We start from the raw sequence: 27521 nt of genomic DNA, 5'->3' as shown, positions 1-27521 counted from the left end.
ATTTTCTAGCTTTATGCTTGACAACCAAGTGTTCCTCATTGTTTAAGTTACAGGGAATAAGGGTGTGTGTGTAGCAGCATCAATTATTGATATGTGACACGATGCTTAAAGAGCAAATGATGAAAAAGAAGACTTACGTACCTAGGAGGATGGAAGCTGGAAAACCATGTAGTAACAGTTGCTTTCTATAGCAAGATGAGGAGAGTGGTGGCTGAACAGGAAGCTGTTGACAGAGGCGTTGATGAACAGTACAGAGACCTCAAGAACAACCTTTTGAGAGTTACTGATGCATTATGTAGTTGGACAAGAGGCCCACCAAGACATACAGTAACTTGGTGGTGGAATGAGGGTGAAGAAGCTGCTGTAGAGGAGAAAAGATGGCTTTCCCAGGAATGGAAGAAAGGTGGTAAGAAAGAGGAATACTTGGCTGCCAAGCGTAGGACTAGAAGAGAGGTATGCAGGGCAAAGTCTGAGTCACAAAGACTTTTACTTGAAAACCTAAACTGTGTGGAAAGGAAGAATATGATATTTAAGGTGGCAAATCAGGTGAAGAGGGATAATCGGGATATTATACGTGAGCAGTGTGTGAAGACTGATGAAGGAAAGGTAGTGGTGAACAGTGGGGATTTTAAGATGCATGGAGAAAGCATTATAGCCGGCTGTTAAGCGAGGCGTTTGACAGGGACAGGGAAGGTTTGGAGCCAGCAGATCCAGTGTTTGGCCCCTGGCCTTTGATTGACACTGCTACTGTGAGTGAGGCAAAAGGCAGGATGCAGGTGGGGAAGGCAGCAGGTGTGTCTGGATTTACTGCTAAAATGTTGAAGGCCTCAGGAAATATAGAAGTGAGGTTAGTCACTGACCTGATAAATATGATTATACATGTATTGTCCCAGATGACTGCCAGAAGAGTGTAACTGTAAATGTGTACAAGCAGAAGGGTGATGCACTGGAAAGAGGAAATTAGAGGCATAAAGCTTTCAGATCAGATAATGATGGCAATGGAGGGAGTTCTAGAAGGTATGATTAGAGAATGAGTGAATTTTGATGAGATGCAGTTTGGGTTTATACCAGGATGGGGGACCACTGATGCCATATTCATTGTTCAACAGCTTCAGGAAAAATATATAGGAAAGAAAAGGGAACTATACATTGTTTTTAGTTGATTTGGAGAAGGCCTTTGAGTCTCAAGAGAGGTGGTGAAGTGGGCAATGAGAAAGCTTGGGACGGAGGAGTGGCTGGTTAGGGTGGTTATGGCAATGTATGTGGGTGTTTGCACCTAAGTAAAAGTGACTGGAGATTTGAGTGAAAAATTTTCCGTGAATGTTGGTGTGCACCAAGGGTCAATTTTGAGTCCCTTGCTTATCACGGTACTTGAAGCCCTCTCACATGACTTCAGAAACGGACTCCTGTGGGAGATGTTGTATGCTGATGATTTGGTGTTGACTGCAGAGAATGAAAGGAAGGTGGAGGAAAGATTTAGGAAATGGAGAGATGGTATGGGGCATAAGGGCTTCAGAGTAAATGCAGATAAAACAAAAGCGATGATATCTAGGGTGTGTGATAAGGGGGTGCATAAGAGATGTAGTGGTATTAGAGGTAGACTGCAAGATAATGCTGATTTTATGTGTACAGTGTGTCAGGGGAGAACATGTGGAGATGGTCAAATGTGAAAGGATTAAACTTGCTGGTGAGTCTCTTGAGTGTGTGAAAGTTTTATTATTTGGGAGACATGTTATGTGCTGGAGGTGGGGCTGGAGCTCTGTGGCCAGGGTGAGAAGTGGTTGGAACAAGTTCAGGGAGCTGTTGCCTCCCCTGACACTGAGAGAGCTCTCACTACATGGTAGGGGATCTTTGTATGCAGCATGTGTTAGGAGTGTAATACTATATAGTAGCGAGACCTAGGCAATAAAGGAAGAGTATATTCGCAGGCTCAAACGTACAAAAATGACAATGATTAGGTGGATGTGCAATGCATCCCGGCATTCAAGGCCTGGGGGGGATGGGTTTACAATGGAGGAGTTGAGAGGTAGGATGGGACTGGAGTGTATTGGTGTTGTGATGAGGAGAGGTAGATTGAGGTGGTCTGGGCATGTGGTGAGGATGAGGAAGGTTAACTGGGTGCAGAAGGTGAGAAGCATTAATATTAAGGGCTGGGTTGCAAGGGGTAGACCAAAAAAGATGTGGGATGAGGTCATTAAGTGTGACCTCAGGGTCAAGGGATTGAACTGGGAGGCTGCCACAGATCAAGCAGCATGGACAGCCACCATTAGGTGACCAAGGTGGAGGCATGCAAGCATGTTGGAGCCTTCATAAAATGAATACAAAAATGTTACCAACCCTTTTCCATTCCCAGAAAATACTTTTCTCCTTAACTGCAGCTTCTACATCCTCATTCCACCTCCATGTTACTTTGTCTTAGGAGGCCCCTTGTCCATCTACACACTAATCAGTAACTCTCAGGAGATCGTCCTTGAAAGCTCCGTACTGTTCATTAACATTTCTGTCAACATCTCCCTGGTTAGGCACCACTCTATTCATCTCGCTATAGAAGGCATTCCTTACTGCTTGATTTTTCAACTTAAATATTTTCCTCCTAGGTACAAAGGTCTTCTTCTTCAACACCCATCCCTTTAGCACCACATCACATAGTAATTTGTGTTGTTGCACACACTTTGTCCCCTATAACTTAACATCCCTCACCAACCTCCTATCAGTCCTCCTGACCAGGAAATACTGTAGTCTACTGACTACTACTTCCCCCAGTCTCGTATATAATAAACCTACACTCTCTTTTCCTAAAATGTGTGTTACACACAATCATTTTCATTGGTTGTTCAAACTCGACTATCCTTTTCCCTTCCACAATCCTTGTACCATATGCGCATTCCCTGTGCACCCCTTCATATCCTTGAGCTGCTTCACCCACATGACCATTTAATCCCCTCCCAAAACTACAATTTCATCACCACTTACCACACGTGTTAAGTGATCCTAGACTCGACCTTTTTCTACATCATCCATGCCAGCCTGTGGAGCACATACTGATACAGAATAAATGACTCGTCAGCCTACCCAACAATATTTTCACTACTACAATCCTTCTTTTACTCTCATTACATGCATGATATATTCCTCCCATTTTTCCTTAACCAGCACACACACACATTACTATATCCATTTGCCCTTCCCTGCCAAAATATCTTATACTGACAATCCCTCACAGCAATCATCCTGGCTGATCCTCCCCAATACCTGACCTGTTCACAGCCAACATCCACCCATCTCCTACTCAGTGCCTTGACCACCTCTTCCACTCTACCCTTCACACTACCCACATTTCAAGATGCCACTTGGATCTCCTTGGGTGATTTAGTATTGTCAGACTTCTGCTTTTTCAAATTTTTTGTCATATCATTAAAATTACATAGGTGGAATGACACCACTGACCCCACCCAGCTGCACAGTCCAAAGTCCAGGCATGGGATCTTGGACCCTTAGCCCACCAGCAGTGACAATGGCTGTAGCAGTGGCCTCAAGCAATCCTGCCAAGACAGCTACAGGGACACCCTCCAAGCGTGCCATGGCACAGTTACTGCCCCACCATTATACATCTACTGATAGGGCTGCCTCCTGGGGTGCTACTCCCGGGTTCGGGTCCCTCTCTTTTGGAAGGAAGTGCCATCCTGCAAACCACAACACCCTGTACCCTCTAGCACGGATCAGAGCCCCATCCCATTCTGCTCCCCCAGAACTATACTGGCAGGGCCTGTGTCATGCCTTCCCTCAATAGGTCTGCCACAAGGTGGCAGGGGAAAAGTTTTCTGGCCACATGCCTTTGCTGGCATCAACATCTGGGACATAGTAGGATACACTGCTTGATATATATAGCACATGATATAGAGAAAAGCGTTTAAGAGAGTACAGGTTGTCCCTGCTATAATGATGATGTGTGTTTGGGAAAACTCATCATTGAGCCGGAGTATTGCTAAACAAGAACATTATAACACAGAAAGTACAGGGATGCATTTGGGAGCCTTGGGATTTCCCCCCCCCAACCAAGTCCCAAACCCACCCAAATGAGTCCAAAAACAGTTCATCCAAACCCCGAAACTGCTTTAAAATACACTAAACTAAGCCACCAAAAATTAAATTTAAAAATCATCAAAAATGTCTGGAAAAAATCAAACTTAGCAAACTGTACCCCAAAATAACAGCATTCACCCCACCTATGAATAAAACATATTACTAAGTCTAAAAACAGTTTATAAATCAAAGTAAACACAAAATTTAAGTCTAAAATATAGTCAAAATCGGTATTTAAAAAAAAAAAAAAAATATATCAGGTAACCGGGAATTGGCTATCATTAGGAGGGGAAGGGTGTTAATTTTTTTACCTAGCTAAGGTGAGGTATCACATAAAAGGGGATCGTATAACAGGGTATACCTGTATGCTGGTCAACTCTTCATGTTAGTGTCACAATGAAAAGGTCAGCAAAGAGGGATGGTCATGATATTCTGAAGGGTAGTGAAACAGGAGCTCCAGCTCTCCCAGTCACCAGCATTCCCATTCCCCTTGGAAGTACCACCCTGACTGACTGGTGTTACAGCCAATTATCTGTCAAAGTACTGTACATGATTTAACTCTCTTTCTTCCCTAGGCAGGTACATTTTATTTCGGTGTTTTAGTGCACTACATTACCTATATTTAAATATGTATTATTTTATAATAAATAAGTAACCATGGAACTTCTTACAACTAAACAAAGAAAATCACAAACACAAGTTAGTGTGGGTGTGATGCACCATTTATGGGTGCAATGTACCATGCACTCCTAAATCATGTATAGATCGTATGTCCACTATATTACAGTATAACCAATGCCACAACTTTTATGCTTGTTTTTATTGTGCCTTATTACCAATACCCACCATCTGTAACCATATCACTATGATATAGATTAGTTTAAAAACATGTGGAACATAAACATCCAGTATGAACAAAACATTACATCAGGTGAGGGATCTTATCCCCAACTTTCAGGGAGTACACTGTAGCAACAGGCGAACAGGGCATGTACTCCCAAGGCGGATGGAATGGGGACGATAAGGAGTGCTGGAGTTTCCGTTTCATCAGCCCTTGGGAGTAGCTTCTTATCATCCCCCTTTGCTGAACTTTTTCAACGTTTAAGTAACACACAGAGTAGGCTAGCATACTATCCTATACAATTACCTATAAGTGTCAACAGCAAACTATGTGCACAATACACACCACTCTCCTTATTCCAAATTTAAAAATGGCATCTCCATGATCAGCCTCTGAGTCTGGGAGGAGGGAGGAGGGACCATAAAAGCCCCACCATCCACTCCTCTCCCAGTGATGGCCAAGACAGATGCATGGAACCACTGTCTGACTCGCTTCGCATTCACTTCTGCAACATTCGTGGCCTTTTCTCTAATCTTCTCTCTGCTGAACATCTCTCTTCCTCTAAGCCTCACCTTCTCTTCCTTACTGAGACTCAGTTATCTGAGGTGACTGATGGCAAACCCTTCTCTGTATCCTCCTACTTTCTCTATACTCATTTCAAAGCCAAATGTGACTGTTACATATACTCAACAACTTATCTTGCTCCCATGTTCCTGAACTTGAATCTTCTTAATTCTCTATTCTCTGGCTTCGGCTTTCCTGTCATTCTCTGGCTAAATACATCTCAGTTGTGTACCTATCCCCTAATTCTACTGATTAAGGAAAATTCTTTGATTATCTTACTTCTCAGATGTAATACATCCTATTAATTTCTACTTTCTCTAAAATCTCCATTCTAAATGATTTCAATGTTCACCACCACCTTTGGCTCTCCTCTCCATTCAATAATCCTCCTGGTGAATAAGCTTATATCTTTTCTAACCTTACTGACCTAGAACAGCTTGTACAACATCCTACCCATATCCCTGACTGCCTTGGAGGGAGTTCCAACACACTTGACCTTTTCCTTACAATTACTTCTTCTGTTTACGCTGTTACTCTTTTCTCTCAATTGGGCTTCTCTGATCATAACCTTACCATCTTGACCTGTCCTACCATTCCAGTAAGGCCAGTGGACCCTCCCAAGCAGTGGAGGCTGTGGCACTTTGGAACTGCTGATTGGGAGGCCCTCAGGTAGTACTTCTTTGATTTTCCCTGTAATGATTATTGCTCCCATGGCCAAGAGCCATCTGCGCGTGCTTCATGCACCGTGGAGGTTATTCTCTCAGGCCTGGAAGCACACATTCCTTTCTCTTATCCTGTCACTAATGGGGGGGAGGGAAAAGTTTAATCATGCTTGTTCTAATGCTGTCCACAACAAGCAGAGGGCCCATAAAAGGTACCAGTCAGCCCATCCCAGAATCTCATCTTTTTTATGTCTCTGCCTGGAAACATGCTAAGTTTGTCCTTTGCTCTGCTAAAAACAATTTCATTCATACTACATGTTCTGACTTCTCTAACTCAAATTCTTTCTGCTATTCCTGGCACCTTGCCAAAAACCTTTCTAACACCTTTACATCATCATCCTTCCCACCTCTATTCCACTCTGATGGATCTGTACTTTTTTTTATCGACTGATATGCTCAGTTTTTCTCCTCCAATTCTACATTAGATAATCTAATAAGTTTTGGTGAAAGTTTTTAAGGTCTTCAAGCAGCTAGTAACAGATCTTGCTCAAGGCAGGAGATGTGGACTTTGTAAAAACTGATCAACCCAGATCCTATCTATCTATCTCTATCTATTGCCAGGTGACTTAATTCCATTAGAAGTGGCCACAAACAAATCGCCTCCATGTTGCCATGTTCCTTGCCATTTCACTGCCCTGCTCCCAGCTCACACCCCGCTCTCTCATATACCTCTTCGCTCCAACTCATCCTTGGCCTCCCCCTCCCTCTACCCCCCTTCCACCTCACTCACATAAACTTTCTTCATCGGTCTCTCACTCTCCATCCCCTCCACATGGCCAAACCACCTCAGTGCGTGTCTCCTAATGCTTCCTATCACATCCACATTCGCACCACAACACTCCTTCACTTCCTCATAAGTCAGTCTGTCTCTCCATGTGACTCCACAGGCTCCTCTTAAATAACTCATTTCCATTGCTCTCAATCTTGACTTGTGTCCCTCCAACAAGGTCCAAGCTTCACTTCATTATGTTAAAGTTGGCATCATAATACTACCATGTACTAACTTTTTCACTTCCATGCTCACTTCCCTGTTTCTTATCACTGCTTTCAAGGAACCAGCAACCTTTCTTCCTTGTTGTACCCTTTCAAGCACATTATCCTCTAAACGTCCATCCTTACTCATCAAACTACCCAAGTACTTAAACGCATTCACATTTTCCATTTCCTCCTCATCCAACCTCACTTTACATTCAGTGACTTCACTTCTCTCGAAAACCATCACTATACTCTTCCCTACATTCACCTTTAGATTCCGTTTCTTACACACTCTCCCAAACTCATCCATAAATCTTTGCAGCTCCCCTTTGTCTTCACTTAACAACACAGTATCATCTGCATGCAACAGTACGGGGAGCTTCCAAACACTACCCTCTTTCATTAAGGCCGCTCCAACATCCACTGCCCTACCTTGTACAGTAAACCCTTGATATAATGAACCCTCTTATAGTGAACTACGAATATAACGACCCACCATTTCTAGAGCAAACTCCCACCGGATATAGCGACCTAAGGTCGCTATATCCGGCAGAAGTTCGCTCCTTGGCATGGAAAGTGTACTGTAACAGTACTACATTACATTATAGGCATTGTATTTACAGTATATGTACAACTTCATACAGGATGGTACTTAATCTACATGTACTGTATAACTACATAAACCATTGAATTCTTCTTGTGAAACTTCATAGAGTAAGTTGTGGTTGCGCATGTAGGACCAAACGACTCCACGGATATAGCGACCTTGGATTGGTAATCCCTCGGTTAATAACGACCATCGGATGTAGCAAACTTTCGGATACAACTACCCACCCCTCCCCCCAGTTAGTTCATTATATCAAGGGTTTACTGTATCTCTTTTATAACCCCATCCTTATACAGACTGAACAACAATGGAGACGAGACATATCCCTGTTTCAAACCAACCTTCAAGTAGAAAAATTAACTCAGTTTACTATCCACATGCATTGCAGCCTTAGCACCCTCATACATACTCTTCACAGCATTCAACAACTTCCCATCTACTCCATATATTCTTAACACTTTCCACAATCCTTGTCTATCCACCGTGTCATATGCTTTTTCCAAATCCATGAAAGCCGCATACAACCCCTTTCCTTTCTATAGAATCTTTTCCACCAAAGATATAAGAATGAATATCTGATCTTCACAACCTCTTCCCTTCTTAAAACCTCCCTGTTCTTCTCCAACTAATTCCTCTGTTATTTTCCTAACTCAGTCAATAAGTATCCTACCACATACATTTCCTATTACACTAAAAAGACAAATGCCCCTATGATTACCACACACTTTTTTTTCCCCTTCTCCTTTGTAAAGGGGAATAATTATAGCTGACTTCCAGTTCTCTGGGACTCTACCTTCCTCCCAGGCCAATCTGCACATCTTCCACATCCATTCTACTACTATCCTCCATGCTTCAGCATTTCACCACACACTCCATCAATTCCTGGGGCTTTCCTCATTTTGACTTTCTTCATTGCTTCCACAACATCCATCCTACTGATTTCTTCCTCTCTTCTCACCTCCATCTCCCAGCCATTCCCTAACCATTTATATTCGCGTTACTTTCATTCTATACGTTCAACATCTCCTTAAAGTGTTCCCTCCATCTGCTTGCTTTTTTTCTCTTCTCCACTAGTAATCTACCACTGTCATTTTTCATTCCCCGACTAGCTTCTTTAACACCTGGTCTAATTCTCTTTACCTCATTTCAGAACATTTTCTTACATTCCCTCCACTTTACACTCAAATTCCTTCCAAATTCCTCATCCACTCTCTTCTTTCTCTCTTACTAATCTTTTCGCCTCTCTTCCTCTCTACATATAACTATCTCTTCTGTCTCTCAACTTCTTCCACATCCTTGTTTCTCATCCACTTGCTATATGCTTTCTTCTTTTGTGCCACAGCCTCTCTCTCCTCTTCATTCTACCATGCTGTTCCCTGCACCCCCTTTTGTCTTCTCTTCACCCCACACACCACCTCACGTGCTGCACAGATTTCTTCTGTGAATGTCTTGCATACACCTTGCACGTCCATCTGTTCCAATCCATATTTATCCAATCGCTCCTCCACTTCTCTCTTATGTTCTGCATTATTTCCATCCTTTTGTAACCTTTCCACCCTCCTTGTATGAACTACTTCCTCCTGTCCTTCCCTTCTTCTATTTCTCCATTGCATTTGGACCTTGATTCTCATCACCACTACTTCCACTCCCCGAACCTCTTTATGCTCTTGCATCCATTACACACCTTCTCATCCTATCATCCACACACACAAAATCAATCACTGCCTTCCGTTCATTCTGTTCACCACCACCCTTCTCGTCACTCGCCGCCTACACTTATGGATCATTTTGTGTCTGAAGAGGGTATTGGCTATCACCAACCCCCTCCCAGCACAAATGTCCACTAAAGCACTGCCATTCTCATCTATCTCGCAGGCACACCCTACTCACCAACTACTCCATCCACCTTCACATTCCCTACTTTTCCATTTATATCTCCAATCAAAAACACTCTCTCATTCCTTTAAAACTTTTCCGTGCATGCTTCCACATTTGTCCAGAACTCTTCTCTCACTCTGCTTGAACGATCTTGCAATGGCATATACATGCGCACAAAAGCCCACATTTGTAGTACAACTTTCAATCTTACTTATACAATCATTGAGTCAACAGATCCATACTCGCTTATAGTCTCCTTCCATCTGTTACTCACAACAATATGCACTCCTTCTTTTGCCCCCTTATTCTCACCTACTCCTGCACATATACCCCATCCATACTCCCATTTTCTCTCACTCTCACCTCACCATTTATTTTCTGTTAATCCACATACACCCACTTTTGTGCCCTCAAGCACCTGGACAATCTCTCTCTCTCTCATCTCATCATTTGCACCCCTTATATTCCATGTCACAATTCGTACCATTTCCTTTGTTCAGTCCTTAGCTGTCACCTGTTGGTCAGTGGTCTGAGGCTTCTTATTCGTATTTTTAGTTACTTGTTCTCCAGAAAGGGGCATTAACCTCCGCCAACGCGCTTGTTGTCACAAAGGGAACACACATTGACTGGTTATAAGGTTATCACCCAGCACTGTAAATGCTTTCCAAGTTTTACAGGAAATTATTTGGCTTGCCACTCAATGTAGAGCTACCCTATAAACAGAATACCACTACACTAAGTGGGTGGATGATGGGCATTCCCATCTATCAGATCCTGCCCTAAGCTAATATAATCTTTATTCATTCTGACTGTGAAGGAATAGTTAGAACTGTAAACATGGAATCTAATGGACAAGACAGTAAAAAAAAAAAAAAAAAAAAAAAAAAAAAAAAAAACTGACAAATTAGTATCCTTAGGATTGTCAGTTATTTCTGAAGATGGGGATGTTAGGGACCAACAGGGTCCTACAGGAGTGCAACCGAGATGGGATACAGTATAATGTTCTCAAAACTTGGAGAGATCTCCTCACTGGGGGTCATATGACATGAAACAGCACAAGAATTTTTTGCCTGGCCCCAGTCTGTGGAAACTTTTCATTCACTGACAGGCTGTGTGTCGAAACAGTGGAAGAAAGAACTACACTTGGACACGCTGCTAGACAATATGTGATCCCACAAGGCATGCCTGAGAGTTTGTCTTTTGTCATCTACAGAATCGCTTCACTAAACACCACTCTGTTCTAGAGCTGAGTCATTTCTGCACTTATTGGCTAGTAGTAGGAGTGAATCAGTTGGAATCGAGAGTGGTCAAAAGGGGCAAGTCCAACCTGTCAAAAACTGTCACTTTCTGTTTTAAACAACAAATAAGATTAATTCACTAAACTATCTATCTATCTATCTATTGCCAGATGCCATATTCCCCTACGGGGTGGCCATTTGACTTTGAGTTATTTGTTTTACGGGGAGGCGCACTAACCCTCCACCAACCCACTTGTTGACACGTAGGGAGCACGTATACTGTAGTTTGGTTATATGGTTACCACCCAGTGTTGTAAATGGTTTCCTGGCTTACAGGAAACCATTTGGCTTGTCACTCAATGTAAAGCCACCTGTAAAGGAAAGAAAAGCATTAAGAAGTGACAGGAAAGATGGGAGAAAGGGGAAGACAGGCACAGAAAAAGAATGATAAAGGCTAAGGAAGAAGTAGGCAGCACTACATAAAGTGAGTGGATGATGGTCGCCACCACCTATTTAAAAGATTAATTAAAATGTTAAAAATATTAATACCAACCTTTAAGCCTGCCAGTGGTGAAGCTACCCTCAGTGTCAACAAAAAGCACCTGGCCCCCTAGCCCTCCTACAGTGGACGGCAACTGCACTGACACACACACCTGAAGGCTGGTACAGTGGGTTTTGTTAAAGGAATCCTTATCTATATACTGATTTACCTTATACAGGGTGTCCAAGGATGACTGTGCCAAATTTCAGGAGGTTGTTCATAGGCTCTTATGGCTGAATAATGAATCATATACAGATCTGTTTATACATTCTGGGTGTACGAAACTTTCAGTGTAAAAGACTATACAATTCAGGGTCAGTGTATACTTATACACATAAATATAAAAATACATATAAATGGAGAGAGAGAGAGAGGTATATACAGGCATACAATGGCTTAATGATGCAGTTGGTTAAGTAAAAACCCATCGCTAGGTGGGGTATCATGTCTCGAGATATATTTAACGTGTAAAGTACAGTATAGGGATACGTTTTTGAGCCTTGGGTTTCCCCCCCAACCAAGTCCTAAACCCACCCAAATGAGTCCTAAAAGAAGTTTAAAGCAAATCTCAATGGCATAACAGCTGTAAAAGAAGCAAACCTAAGCCTAAAACCAGTGCTCATCTCATCTGCACCCAGTCAAGGTCACTGGAGAATGCAATCTCTGACTTGTATTCAAACTCGGTGGAAAAGAAGCAGCAGCATTGTATACAATCCCACCATCAGAGGGTCCCGGGACAATTAAATAAATATCTGTTATGAACATAAATAATGTATGAATGATGCAAAATTGTCCCAGGTGCTCACTGTCGTGACAGAGAATCACTGATGTTTTGACAGGGATGGTCTTTTTAACGGCCCCTCTTTATGTCATTTTTGTTATTGTTCTTGTTGCTGAGCTCCTTTATATTCTTCTCTCCTATTTTCCAAAATTTATTTAGAAATTCCTTTGTATTTTCAAAGCGTTTTCCCTTAAACAACCTGAAGGTAAACATATGATTTAACAATTGATGTTGCAATCGGGGTAGCCTTTTCAACGGCCCCTCTTTATGTCGTTTTAGCTACTGTTCTGGTTGCTGAGCTCCTTCATTTCCTTCTCACTTATCTTCCAACATTTATTCAGAAACTTCTTTGTATTTTCAAAGTGTTTTTCCTTGAACAGCCCGAATGTAAACACATGATTTATCGGTCACAGTTTTCGTTAATGTATGAAATATTTACTCACTAAGGCTTGCATAACTGGTAAATTTTTACAAGTGGACAATACACCCCCCAGGTAGTGCAATATATTTTTCTGGCAGTTTTTGATGCGATTCGAATGTTACAGACCTTCATTTTTGTCGGAAATGCCTCATTTCCTCTCTTTTCCAATCATGGACTTTGATTGGACAAGTAGGTGAAATTAAGCATTTTCCGAAAAAAATGAAGTAAAAAACAACTTGAATCACATAAAAAACCACCAGAAAAATATACTTCACCACCGGGTAACATAACGGAACAGACGAAACCTAACCACCTAACCATACAGACCTAACGCAGCCTAACCAAACAGACCTAACATAACCTCACCCAACACACTAAACCTAACCAAACCTAACCTATCCTAGGGGAATGCTTACCCTAGAGATACGATGGTCCAGGACGAGGGTCATCTGGGTCATTGTCGTCTTCCGGGGGTAGGCCACTTCAAACACGTGATAATAATGTCGTGGTTCCAGAACTTCTGAATCCAGTGGTTTATGAACAATGTAATTTGCCAAGCAGGAAGGTGTGTGTTGTCCAAAAAAGTTCCTTTGTTGTCAGAAACACAAAAACTACACTGGACCCGTTTCTTGGTTTTTGCGTACTTTTTGTACCGACCACTGCATCATTGATATTTGTCTTTTCTATATTTACACGGTTCCTGACACTCTCGGCAATAAACTCCCGAAGGTAATACACTGTGCCTTCTAAAAAACTCAATAGCCTCCTCAGGTTCCAAATGGAAACGCTTAATCACCCGTAAATAATCAATATCACACCCGGGACACACAGCATGTCTTTCGTCTTCAGAGGCTATACCGAGAAGGATTTGAATTTTCCATCCAGAATGAAACAAAGACCATGCTTCAAATTCACTGGTAGAATACCATCACGTGACCTAAAGTAGGCCTATGAGTGAGGGATACAGACCTACGAGATGCATGCGCAGTCGAAGGGAAGAGAAACACACGTACGAACGCATGCATTTTTTTACCCGGAGTGGCAGTGAAGATTCGTTAGTTTTTTTTTGGAATTTTAAATTAAATTCATTATCTCTGAAAATATCAATTTCCGAATGGGGTTATCGGGGTTCATTATCATCCTTAGGGAATATACTATACGTTAATGGTGCTAATATTCCTGAATGCGCACTGTCCACTTGTAAAATGATACTGCATAACTATTAATATTTATTTAAAATTATTATTATGTAATCCATGATAGGTTGGATGACAGTTCATTGGTCAAACATGAAATATTCTTTGTTGAGTCACCTAGCAGTCCATACTGTTTTGTACCTCATCTGATGGTCGAGAATCCGTACTCCAAATGACAGTGTTCACTCCACCTATGGCTAAAACACATTAGCCTAAGTCTAAAAACAGTTTATAAATCAACTTAAACACAAAATTTAACCCGCCCCGTGCCAGCAACATACGGTACATGTACGTCAGCCCCTATATGTGTGGACAGTGCCAGTGACGTACATGTATGTCGGCAATTTGATATACTGTACTATAAACTGATAAACATGTCTTTAATTTACCTTATTGTGGTGAACATAGCTGAAGTGGTCAGGCAGTCCGGGTTGCTTCTGGCTTTATCAGACTCTTTCCGATATATAGGAATATAGTCCAGTAGCTCCTCGAGTCCGATAAAAACGAATTCTGGTCCATTGAAGTCCGTTACATCGAGGTTTTACTGTATATACAGTATATATATAAGGCCTTTAGAATACAGTAATCCCTCCAATATCCGACGTAATAGAGCCATAGGCAGGTCCGGATAGTGGTCCTGTCCGGATATTGGGCCCCAGCCTCCTGGACTTGTACTTATGGACCCTAACTCAGAGAAACACCTATACAACTCCCTCTGGACATGAATTGCACCTATTTAAGACCCAAATCGCACCAATAAGGGACATAAAAGACTGAAATAAATGCAAAAGAACCATAAAATGAGGTTTTAAAGGTGAGTTTATACCATATTAAACATTCTGGGTACTTACAAGTCCCTTGCTCCTGGACTGGTTTGAACCGCCAGTTTGCAGTCCACAGTTAATCCTCTGCACTCTAAATTCTCATTTCTTAACACTGCACAACACCGTAAATTCCCGTGTGTTCTAGTGGCGAGGTATTGCAATTTATTCACTGTTTATTCACAAAAAACAAGCACCTGTGGCTTGCACTGCTATGAGCATCTGCTCTCGATCGGAGTTAGACTGTGACTGTTGATGATGGTGGGGTAACAGAGTTGCCAGATCGCAATGGCCACATTACCAATCTCCTCAACTTTCATTACCAAATTTAACTTTTCATTACCAAATTCGTAAAGCTAGCATTTATTCTTCACTAATTATATATCTATCTATCTATCTACTGCCAGACGCCTCAATCCCGTTTGGGGTGGCCACAAACAAATCGCCTCCAAGTCGCCCTGTCCCCCGCCATTTCACTCCCCTGCTCCCAACTCACACCCCCCTCTCTCATATACCTCTCCACCCCATCCCTCCATCTCATCCTCGGCCTCCCCCTCCCTCTTCCCCCCTCCACCTCACTCACATACACTCTCTTCGTCAAGTGGAAATACATGTAATCACTCTCCTTATAATTAACACAATGTTGATTATTTTCACACTATGTAGGGTAGCAGATTAATCAGAGAGAGCAAACAATCCACCATCTCCATCCTGTGTATCCTCATACATGTGAAAAATCCATTTTGTAATGCATTATTCTGATTCATTACCAAACAAATTTTTCATTACCAAATTGGCCCACACTTGGTAATGAAAAATACCAAATGGCAACCCTGACAGGGGAGGGGGGAGGGGGAGGAAGGAAGGGGTGAAGGGACCATGGTGTAACAGCTGTTCAGTGCCAGGCGGGAATTTCAAATTACGGGAGGGAAAAAAAGTCAGATTTTTTTCGAATTTTTTGTGTTTTTTGGCCCATTTTGGGAATACTGGATCCCAGGACGATTATGTCCGGTTAGTGGGGATGTTCGGATATTGGGCGTTCGGATATTAGAGGGATTACTGTACAAAGGGCGAACTCAACAAAAGATAATTTTGAGAAAAATGGATTTACAGTTTATGTACGTGTATCAAGGCATATGTGAGGGTTTGGTATAACATATCATACACCAAAATGTTCCTCTGGACATTCTGAATATATTGCAAGGAAAAATGGAAAAAAATTACATCAGTGACTTTTTATTGATGATCATAATGGGTATATTGTCAAACATTAATGAAATAAGTGATAGTTATATTTTGGTGGTATTTACGAAAATTGTTTCTGTGCTTGCCCTTCTCTCTTCCTATTTCTCCCATCTTTCCTGTCACTTCTTATTGATTTTTTTTCCTGTACAGGTGGCTTTACATTGAGTGACAAGCCAAATGGTTCCCTGTAAGCCAGGAAACCATTTACAACGCTGGGTGATAACCATATAACCAAACCTTACGTGCTCCCTACGTGTCAACAAGTGGGTTGGTGGAGGGTTAGTGCCCCTCCCTGTAAAACAAATAACTCAAAGTCAAATGGCCACCCCTTACAGGATTATGGCATCTGGCAATAGATAGATAGACAGATAGATAGACACAAAAAACAATGTATTCCATAAGTAATAAGAAAAATCTTGGTATCATCATTTGCCACCATCACAAAACTGATTTAATACACACAAAACGTAGCTATTTTTAGCTTTTTACACACAGACACACACACAGATACGACGTAAGACTTTCACAAGCTTGTGTGCTGATCTTACACAATCACTTGAAACAGTAAGAATATCCACCATCTAGGAGACAAAGTTGAGCATGAGTAGTCTGAAAATAGGGGGGGGGGGGGAATTGGAATTTGCTAATAATCAAAGAAATCGCTGTCCGGGTCATCAGTATTATGCCCAACGAAGGCCCCTACTACCCCCTCTTGTTCTCTCAATAAGTTCTCATAGAATGCCATGTACTGTGGGTTGCTGGTACTGACGAACTGCATTAAGTCTTTTAAATCCTTTAGCTTTTCAGCAGAGATTTTCACAGGAACTGGATAGTTGGAGAGAATTGGTATAGTAGACAGATTGAAGGAGTCTTTACTACGTTTTTTCTCAAGGCACACTTTGACTGATGGCTGAATAGTATCTTCATACAGCTTAAACATAGTTAACCCTAGTTTGTAGTCCTTGGAGAATTCAAAAACCCTTGCTTGTGAAAAACCTGTGTCCTTTAAGTTGGTCCATGCACAAGAGGCCTGCAGTATGTCGTAGTTTTTGAAGTCAGCCTGCTGCATCCTCACAACATCGAACGGATTTTTCCGACGTGCTTCCTTGATTTTTTCAATGTAGTGTTCTGGTGTGTAGATAGGTATCTGCCTTATTTTCTGCTCAATGTTTCCAATTCCCTGTCACATGGGAGATATGAGTGGCCAGGAATCATAAAGTAGTGCTTAATGAAATCAAAGCGGTTTGAGTGAATATTTCTAAGACATGTTGCCACAATATTTCGGTTTTTGTTTTAGCCTGCACAATTATCTGAGAAGATTACTAATTTTCTGATGCATGGAGGTATTTTGTGTTCTAAGTAATAGTTCAGACAAGAGGCAATCTCACAAGATCCTCTTTTGGCCTCTGTTTCTGTCCACACAAACATACAACTTTTACGTGTTTTCACATTATGCACTCCAAAATTGTATGTCCACAACTTTCTCTTATAATACTGTAAACCTGAACTTAGCTTAGGAGTTGGCAGTGTCTGTTGAAAATCAATGCATATGCAAGCAAGATCATTGTCTGTATCATCAGCATAGTCCTTCATGATTCTTTGGCCTGTTGTCGCGCTGCTCAGATGAAACTTTTTCACTTCCATAAGTTCCCTGATTCTGTCATCGTCCCGCCCAGTTACTAGTCCTTGCAACTCATTGTTCATTCTGTCACACTTGTTACAGGTATCACTTGAAGGAGGTTGAAAACCAATCTTGTAATCGTTATTAAACACCTTACGGTAATAATGCTCTTTCATAATGTTTTCTTCACCTTTATGTTCTGCCCTCATCCACTCCACATAACCGTCATAAAGTACTTTTATGTTAAGGCCAGGTGGTAGATACCTCCAGTGAGGGCTCTTTGCACGCGAGTAATGACTGGTAACTGTGCTGAGATTTTCAATGTGTTCTTTCACTAGAGCATGTTTATTCACTGGAACCATGTTACCTGATTCCTTATGGCCTCGCTTATCAGAGTCAACTGTACCACTTCTCGATACTTTGTCTAATGCAACTCGAACCCTTTTCTCAGAAATTCCATGAATGTGCAGGAACGCAGTAAGACACACCTGAATAATGTCACTGCCGCACTTCACAGTGTAAACTTTTCGACACAATGTTCTACATGGACGTTCCTTTACTAGACTTCTTTTCACATTCTTTCTCTCAACTCGGCTAGCAAGATAGCAGTCTGTGCATTATAATCTGCCAAGGCCCAATAACTATCAAAGATAACCTGGATATTCTCCTGGCAGACTTTTATGAAACATTTATCATTACATTTGCAAGCTTCACCGATTGTTTTGGGGGCCACTACAACACCGTGGCGTGTTGTATACTATTGACAAGTTATTTTCCACTTGTCACTTAGTCTCTTTCGCTTTCTACTGGTTGTCGGCTGTTGCTGATGACTTTCCTCACTGTCAGGACTCATGATGGGTATATAATGCTTGAAAAAAAACAGCAGACAGCAACAAGAGACTGTGACAGTCCGCAGCTACTGACAGCTGGCAGCAACTGACGCTGATGTCAGTTGCTGCTGATTGGGTAAGACAGGGGTGTGGCGTGGGAGCGATGCTGATTGGTTCTCCTGTTCACCAGGCGAGGGACCTTACGGTCGGTTTTGCCTTACAGGTCCTTGCCTATCCCATACAGTACACTTCACCCTTTCTCTTCCTACCAATAACTCAATTTCGAGAAATTGTCGAGTTCGCCCTTTGTATTCTAAACGCCTCATATATATTTTTTCATTCATTGCCAGACACCATGTATCCCAAACGGGGTGGCCAAGGGCTTGAGTTAATTGTTTTACAGGGAGGGGCGCTAATCCTCCACCAACCCCACTTGACACGTAGGGATGAATATTGCGAGGATTCGAACCAGCGCTTGCAACTGCGTGAGTACAGCAGCTTACCAAGTGAGCCATATATATATATATATATATATATATATATGTATTAAGCAATGTTGGGTCTGGTTAGTACTTGGATGGGTGACCGCCTGGGAACACCAGATGCTGTTGGCATAGCGTTCTCCCTAAGTGTCAAGTGGGGTTGGTGGAGGATTAGTGCCCCTCTCTGTAAAACAATTAACTCTAAGCCCTTGGCCACCCCATTTGGGATACATGGCATCTGGCAATGAATATATATATATATATATATATATATATATATATATATATATATATATATATATATATATATATATATATATATATATATATATATATATATATATATATATATATATATATATATATATATATATATATATATATACAGTATATATATATACAGTATACATATATATATATATATATATATATATATATATATATATATATATATATACAATATATATATATACAATATATATATATATATATATATATATATATATATATATATATATATATATATATATATATATATATATACATATATATATATATATATATATATATATATATATATATATATATATACAGTATATATATATATATATATATATATATATATATATATATATATATATATATATATATATATATACATATATACATACAGTATATATATATATATATATATATATATATATATATATATATATATATATATATATTATGTCTGTCTATCTATCTATCTATTGCCAGACGCCTCAATCCCATTTGGAGTGGCCACAAACAGATCGCCTCCACGTCGCCCTGTCCCCCGCCATTTCACTGCCCTGCTCCCAACTCACACCCCCCTCTCTCATATACCTCTCCACCCCATCCCTCCATCTCATCCTTGGCCTCCCCCTCCCTCTTCCCCCCCTCCAACTCACTCACATACACTCTCTTCGTCAGTCTTTCACTCTCCATCCTCTCCACATGCCCAAACCACCTCAGTGTGTTCCTCATAACGCTTCCTATCACATCCACAGCCACACCACAACTCTCCTTTATATCCTCATTCGTCAGTCTGTCTCTCCATGTGACTCCACAGGCTCCTCTTAAATAACTCATTTCCACTGCTCTCACTCTTGACTTGTGTCCTTCCAGCAACGTCCGAGCTTCACTTCCATATGTTAGAGTTAGTATCACAACACTGTCATGCAGTAACCTTTTCACTTCCATGCTCATTTCCCTGCTTCTTATCACTGCTTTCAAAGAACCAGCAACCTTTCTTCCCTGCTGCACCCATTCAAGCACTTCACCCTCCAAACCTCCATCCTAACTCATCACACTACCCAAATACTTAAACATACTCACATTTTCCAATTCCTCACCATTCAACCTCGCTGTACATTCACTGACTTCACCTCTCTCAAAGACCATCACTTTACCCTTCCCTACATTCACCTTTAGATTCCATTTCTTACACACTCTCCCAAACTCATCCACGATGCCTTGCAGCTCCCCTTCGTCTTCACTAAAAAACACCGTATCATCTGCAAACAACAGTACAGGGAGTTTCCAAACACTACCCTCTCTCACCAGGGCCACTCCAACATCCACTACCCTACCTTGTACCTCTTTTATTACCCCATCCATGTACAACTTCTTTCCCTTCTCTAGAAACTTTTCCACTAAAGATCTAAGAATGAATATCTGATCTACACATTCCTGTTTCAACCCAACCTTCAGAGAGAAAAATTCACTCAGTTCACCATCCACATGCACTGCAGCCTTAGCAACATCATGCATACTCTTCACAGCATTCAGCAACTTCCCATCTACTCCATATATTCTCAATACTTTCCACAATCCTTGTCTATCTACCCTGTCATGTGCTTTCTCCAAATCCAGGAAAGCCGCATACAACTTCTTTCCCTTCTCTAGAAACTTTTCCACTAAAGATCTAAGAATGAATATATGATCTACACAACCTCTTCCCTTCCTAAAGCCTCCCTGTTCTTCTCCAACTAATTCCTCTGTTCTTTCTCTAACTCTGTCAATAAGTATCCTACCATACACTTTTCCTATTATACTAAGAAGACAAATGCCCCTATGATTACCACAAGCTTCTTTTTCCCCTTTGCCTTTGTACAAGACAATAATTATACTTGACTTCCAATCCTCTGGGACTCTACCTTCCTCCCAGGCCAATCTGCACATTTTCCACATCCATTCTACTACTCTCTCTCCCCCATGCTTCAGCATTTCACCAAACACTCCATCAATTCCTGGGACTTTCCCCAATTTAACTTTCTTCATTGCTTCCACAACTTCTATCCTACTGATTTCTTCCTGTCTTCTCACCTCCCTCCTTCTCCCAGTCACTAATACTCGCATCACTTCCATCCTCTGTGTTCAATAATTCCTTAAAGTGTTCTCTCCATCTGCTCACTTTTTCTCCCTTCTCCACTAGTAATCTACCATTTTTATCTTTCACTCCCCTGCTAACTTCACTTTCACCCTGTCTTACTTTTTTCACCTCTTTCCAGAACATTTTCTTACAGTCCCTCCACTTTACACTTAAGTTCCATCCAAATTCCTCATCTGCTGTCTTCTTACTCTCTCTTACTAATCTTTTCATCTCTCTCTTTCTTTCTACATATAACTCTCTCTTCCGCCTCTCAACTTCTTCCACGCCCCTATTTCTCATCCATTCATTGTATGCTTTCTTCTTTTGTGTCACAGCCTGTCTCACCTCTTCATTCCACCACACTGTTCCTTGCACATCCCTCCGTCTTCTCTTCATCCCACACACCACATCACATGCTGAATTACAACATATAATTGAGCGTTTGCAGAACAGCTACCTCCTACTACATGTCTATCATTCTTTTTTGTAACTGTCCCCCTCTCTTTCTATTGATCCCATCATTTCTGTCACTCTTTATTACTCTTCTTTCCACTTAAGGTAGCTCTGCACTGAGTGACAAGCAAAATGGTTTCTTGTCGCTTAAGAAACCATTTACAGTGCTGGGTGGTAATCATACAGCCAAATAACAGGGTAACATGATGCCTTCTATGTGCTCCTGTTAACCGGGAGGAGAGACTCAAATGCAGCATCTATCCAGGAACCAAACCTTCGCACTGATCCCCATGCCTTGCTGTAGTAAGGCACTGTCTGTGACATGGGAACATCAGTTCACTGCACGGAACAGCCCTGGAGGGGCAGTTGCTTGTCTGCGTTTGATGGATCTGCTCAATCAAACAGACTGTGGTAGCACAACAACAACACTAACAACTGAATAATCTTCCTGTAATGGTTTATGGTGGCAGTACTGTGATGTTTTTAATGGTTATGAATTTTAGGTAAGACAATTTTTTATTTAGGTAGGTTAGGCAGTAGCACAAGAGTAACCCTGGGTGGCTGCCTGACATATCCCCAATGAACCTATGTTATAATGCTCGTGATTTATGACATTTCAAGATCCAATCAGGTTTTCCCAAACACAACCTGATCACATGCTGAGGGGTGTCTGTACTGGACTTAGTAGGTCTTGTTGTTTACAGCACTATTCCATGTCTTCTTTTATGTACTTTACTTATACAGATACACCGACCTCTACAAACACCATGTCATCGTAATGAGATGTCAATTTTTTATAGCCAAAAATGGAAGCTCAACAGCTCTGTGAAATATATTCCTACTAAACCCTTGTCATTATTGTACAGTACAGTATATCAAAATATGATCACTCATATGGCATGTTTTCCTGGAACTTTATCCAGTCATATAATGAGGACCTCTATAACAAATATAATTTCAAAAGTTTTCTGATTCCTCTATGTGCACAGTAAACAGTCCTGTGAATACTCAATTGAGAACCTACCACATTTGTGTCTTGCCAATCCCTGGGGTGCCTGAGATTTCAGTAATTGCTCGGAGAGGCACACCTCCCCCTAGCAAGCTGTCAATGGCCTCACAGAAAGTCACAATGTGTGTCACATCATTTTCTTCCTGGAAACAACAGAATATGTGATTATACAAGGATAATATAGATATATAAATTTCATAAAATGTTTGGGAAGGATATATTAACGAACAGTGTTAGTATGTTATATCTAAAGTTTAGGATGATAACAGTTAAGCAATAAAATGTTCCCTACACCAAACTGTATATTAAAATCATTACTTAAGTATGGTATATTACACTTCCTAAGCAAAATCAGATTCACAGTCCTAAAGGCTTCTTCCCTTTATGCAGCAGTAAATTGAGAGCTAATATACATCTTTCAAAACTACCTACTGTAGGAATGAAAATAGTGAACATCTTATGTAATTAGGCTCCTCCCTCCCCATCTCTAACACAGAACTGGAAGCATGCTTTAATTCCATCCATTCATCATCCAATCCTACATTGCCCCATGAGGAGCGTAGAAGCCTGGGGCTGGGCAGTTGGTCCTAACATTTAAGATGAGAGTGACCAGCCTCACTCATCCCTCAGTGGCATTACGTGAGCAATAAACCCCAACCATCCCTTGGATATAAACCTTCACCGGCTCAATCCGACTGGAGCACAGTAATTACCTACTAAACCACCAGGTGCCAAAATTTGGTTATATGGTTACCACCCAGCACAGTAAATGGTTTCCTGGTGTGTACAGGAAACCATCTGGTTTGTCAATAATGTGTACAGACACCCACAGGCAGAAGGAAGAGGAAAGAATGAAGGAGGGAAAGACAGTCGAGGGAGTGTAAAGTCATCCACAGGCAGAAGGACGAGGAAAGAATGAAGGAAAGAAAGACAGAAGATGATGGAAGGAAAGAAGGATCGATGAGAGGAAAGGGCAGACACCCGAGAGCAGCACTACATCAAGTGAGTGGATGGTGGGCGCCCCCACCTACCACAAAGCATGCTTTAATTGTCCAGTAATTAACTTTTATAATGATGGTCCCCCAACAAACCTCACGCACTGGACCTGAGCACTGTCACTGTCTTCTTACTTTTTTTTTTTTTTTAATAACCCGCCCCGTCCCGGAGACGTGAATTCATGTCCTCACATGATGTGCACTCATATCCCGGAGACGTAAATTAACGCGGCAACATTGCAAGGACATTGCAAGGTCCCTAATTTGCACAATTTTCAATTTTCACGAGTGATTTTTGGCACGTATACACGGGACACCTTCCTCTACAAGATGCCAGGCAGGGACAATGCCTTACCCAGCATGACCTCCTCCCCCCCCCCCTGCATGACCTTTTCTCAGCAATTCACCTGTTATCAGTGACCTGGCCAGTAAAGCCATGTCATGCCACAGTACGAAATTCAGGGCCAGAGTGATTCCCCAATCGATGACATTGCGGAGGGCAAACATTAGAGGAAGAAACAGTCAGAAATGATGATCAGGTAATGTGGCAAAAAAAGGTCAGGAATGGTGATGAGTTAGTGAGTGAAACAGTGCTTATAATGCCTATATTACCATTTGAAAACCAATATACTCTCGTACTATATATAAATTTGTACCAAATAAATAAATAAATACTGCTTATGAGTGGTGTAAAATAGTTATCCTCCCATAGAACTCATTTTCTTTGCAGCCAGCCTGATAGAAAACCCTGTAAGGTAAGGAGGTACTCCTACCTGGATCGAGTATTTTAAACCTCAGGTGAGCGATTTCTCTATGAATTTTCGATGTTTCTCACCAAAAGCGGATGTTTGGGGGGGGGGGGGAAGTCCAAAAATGTCGGGACTGGGGCGTACCACTGCCCAGAAAACGTCGGGATGGGGCGGGTTAAATGAAAGGAAGAAGGAACAAAGGGCCATAAGCCTACAAGATTGTTCACGCCAAGAAAAAACAAAAATAAGATAACAGACAGCCAAATTAATTATCTGTTCATTTTGAGATGCCTGGCCAAACTGCATTTGAAAGACTAGTGATCATAGGCAGCAGGAAATACAGTTGGATGGAGCCAGAGCCAGAGTTTGACTTATTGCATACAGAAGGACTAAGAGCAATGGTTAACTTTTGCTTTACAGAGTTGGACAGATGAGGAATGAGAGTTTGTTGCTTGACAGGTGCTATGTACCCACTGCAGTGGTGGAAGGATGCAAGCAGACAGTTCAGAGAAGCAGTGATCGTTGAAGTACTGACAAAAAGAGATAAAGGTGCAACAGTGTGGCAAGGGGACAGAGGTTGAGGGGAGCAAGGAAGAGGAGAGCTACTAAGACAAAAAGGCTGTGACTCCACCTTGCTGAGAAGAGCTGCAAGTGGAGAGCCTCCCCAAAAGCGTGTTGTGCTCTACACATGGGTGAATAAAACCCATGTATAAAGTCAACAGCTGTGCAGGGGTAAAAACGGTAAGGAGTTAGTTTAGCACACGTAATCTCTCGGAAGCAGATTTTATGAGAGGTAATATGATCTTTCGGAGATAAATCCCGTGAGAATGAAACCCCAAGTATGTTTCAAGATGATGCAGAAATGAGTTGGGATTCTTAAAAATTAGAGGACACTCCTGCCGAAGATTTTGTCAGGTTGAATGACGTAAGAACTGAGTTTCTGAAGCATTAAAAACAACAAGATTACTTTTACCCCAATCAAAGATATGAGCCAAGTCAGCCATTAGGTGTGCCATAGCCTCATCCTTCGTTTGTTGAAATAACTGCTGAGACGGAAGCTGTGGGAAACGAAAGGAAAGATGAAGGGTGGCATCATCAGCGCATGAGTGAACTGGATTAGATATACAACTTAGGAGGTCATTCATGAATAGAAGGAAGGGAGCTGATGATAGGAGAGCCATGAGGAACACAACTATTTATAGCTCAAGGAGAAGAACGGTGGCTGTCTACAACAGCAGCTACTGTATAGAATGACCAGAAAGGAAGGTAGAGATGAAGGCACAAGGATAGAAACCTCAAGGCAGTTTGGAAATTATGATTTATGCCAGACTCCTTTGAAAACTTTCGATATGTCAAGTGCAATGGCAAAGCTTTTGCCAAAATCCCGAAAGGAGGATGACCAGGAGTCTGAAAGGTAGGTGAGAAGATTACCAGTGGAGCATCCCTTGTGGAACTCACAAAGAGGATTGAAAAGAAGTTTGTGAGAGGAAAAATGCTTTAAATCTTTCTGCTGAGAACTGACTCAAAAACTTTTGAAATACAGGATGTTAAAGCAACTGGGTGATAGTTAGAGGGCTGGGAAAGGTCACCCTTCTTTCGGAGAGGATGAATGAGAGCAAACTTCCAGCAAAAAGGAAAGGTACAAGTTGATGGACAAAGGGAACAGAGTTTACCTAGGCAGGGTGTAAGTAGAGAAGAACAGTTCTTGAGGACAACAGGAGGAACCCCAACCGGTTTGTATGCCTTGTTAGTATTGAAGCCAATGATGGTAGAAAATACATCAACTGATGCCATGAGGAAGTCTGAGGGGGAAAAGTGATGGAGGAACAGCACCGGAATCATCTAAGGTGCAATTGGAGGAGAAAGTCTGAGCACAGAGTACTGCTTTATCAGTAGAAGAAATAGCTACAGAGTCAACAGTGTAAAAGAGGGAAGGATGATTAGGTAAAGTTGTTAGAAACGTTTTTTGGCAAGGTGCCAGAAGGAGCGGGAAGAATATGAGTTGGAGAGTTCTGAGCATTTAATACGAATGATATTATTTTCAGCAGAGCACAGAACAGACTTAACATGATTCTTGCCAGAAACATACAAGAGATTTGACAATGGGGTGGGTTGGCTCTGGTACTTTTGTGGCCTTGTCCTTGATGTGGACAGCATTTGAACAAGAATGATTAATCCAAGCTTTTTTTGCAATAGTCACTGTATATGAGAATGGAATGTATGCTTCTATGGCCAAGAGAATACCTCCATAATGTGTAAGGCACACTCAGATGGCTCTTGGCCATGGAAGCAATAATCATTCATGGGAAAATCAAAGTACCGTAACTTCCTGGCACTGAGGCACAAGTGCCACCTGAGTCATATGTTATGAGAATTAATTTTTCCAAAATAATTGAGATAAAATGGATTTCTGGAGTGAACTGCATCTTTTAGTGGTTTGTTCATATGTGCGTTTGTGCTCAGGCGGGCTCAGACTCTTGACATCAGCCAAGATGTGAGGGCACACTGTTTGTTGCTGGCATATTCCACATGTTTCATTCATTTATACCCAACTCAAAGAAGATGTCTGCTCTCAGAACCAAGGCAAAGAGTTGCCCAAGCTAAGAGGAGATTGAAAAAGCTTCAATCAACAGCCACTGTAGGACACTCAACATCTTCTAACAATAAGTGAGGTGGTGCCTCATGATACCCCCACCTCCGTGTAGCTAATATTCAGTAAACCGAGGGGACAAGGTGACATATGAACATAAACACTTGTATTTATCTAATGTTTGAAAAGAAATGGTATGATCAACTAACTACAACAGCTCTACAGACACAACAAAAACTTTACACTTCGATCAAAAGTACATTATCAACTAAATTACAGTGTAGGAAAAGTTCTGAGTAGATTTGATTTTTTATTTTTATTTTTTAACTGAAAGGCAAGAGCTTCTTTTGTAGGCTGGATACAGCTCTATGTGTACTACAGCTGTTTCTAAAAATATATATATATATATATATATATATATATTGTAACAAAAGAAGTTTTCACATATTATTGATTTCTGACCTACAAACCCTTTGAAATAGAC

The 27521-nt window shown here is 41.3% G+C and overlaps 1 protein-coding gene across 1 annotated transcript in view; it reads right to left on the bottom strand.

Annotated features, from left to right (window-relative positions):
- The window catches only part of LOC145411898 (DNA repair protein RAD51 homolog 3-like), a 176385-nt gene that overhangs the window by 102781 nt on the left and 46083 nt on the right, over positions 1-27521 (bottom strand). Inside the window, exons 3-4 of the mRNA XM_080281870.1 lie at positions 22719-22846; positions 11462-11568 (exon numbers count right to left, since the gene is read on the bottom strand). Coding sequence (XP_080137996.1) covers positions 11462-11568; positions 22719-22846 — 235 coding nt within the window. The remainder of the gene's footprint in view (positions 1-11461; positions 11569-22718; positions 22847-27521) is intronic.

Source organism: Coenobita brevimanus, chromosome 91, assembly GCF_032717465.1.
Source record: "Coenobita brevimanus isolate Jiangsu-jjx chromosome 91, ASM3271746v2, whole genome shotgun sequence".
In the NCBI taxonomy this organism is placed as follows: domain Eukaryota; kingdom Metazoa; phylum Arthropoda; class Malacostraca; order Decapoda; family Coenobitidae; genus Coenobita; species Coenobita brevimanus.
Note: the sequence above shows the minus strand (reverse complement) of the source record. Positions and strands in the feature narration are given on the sequence as shown.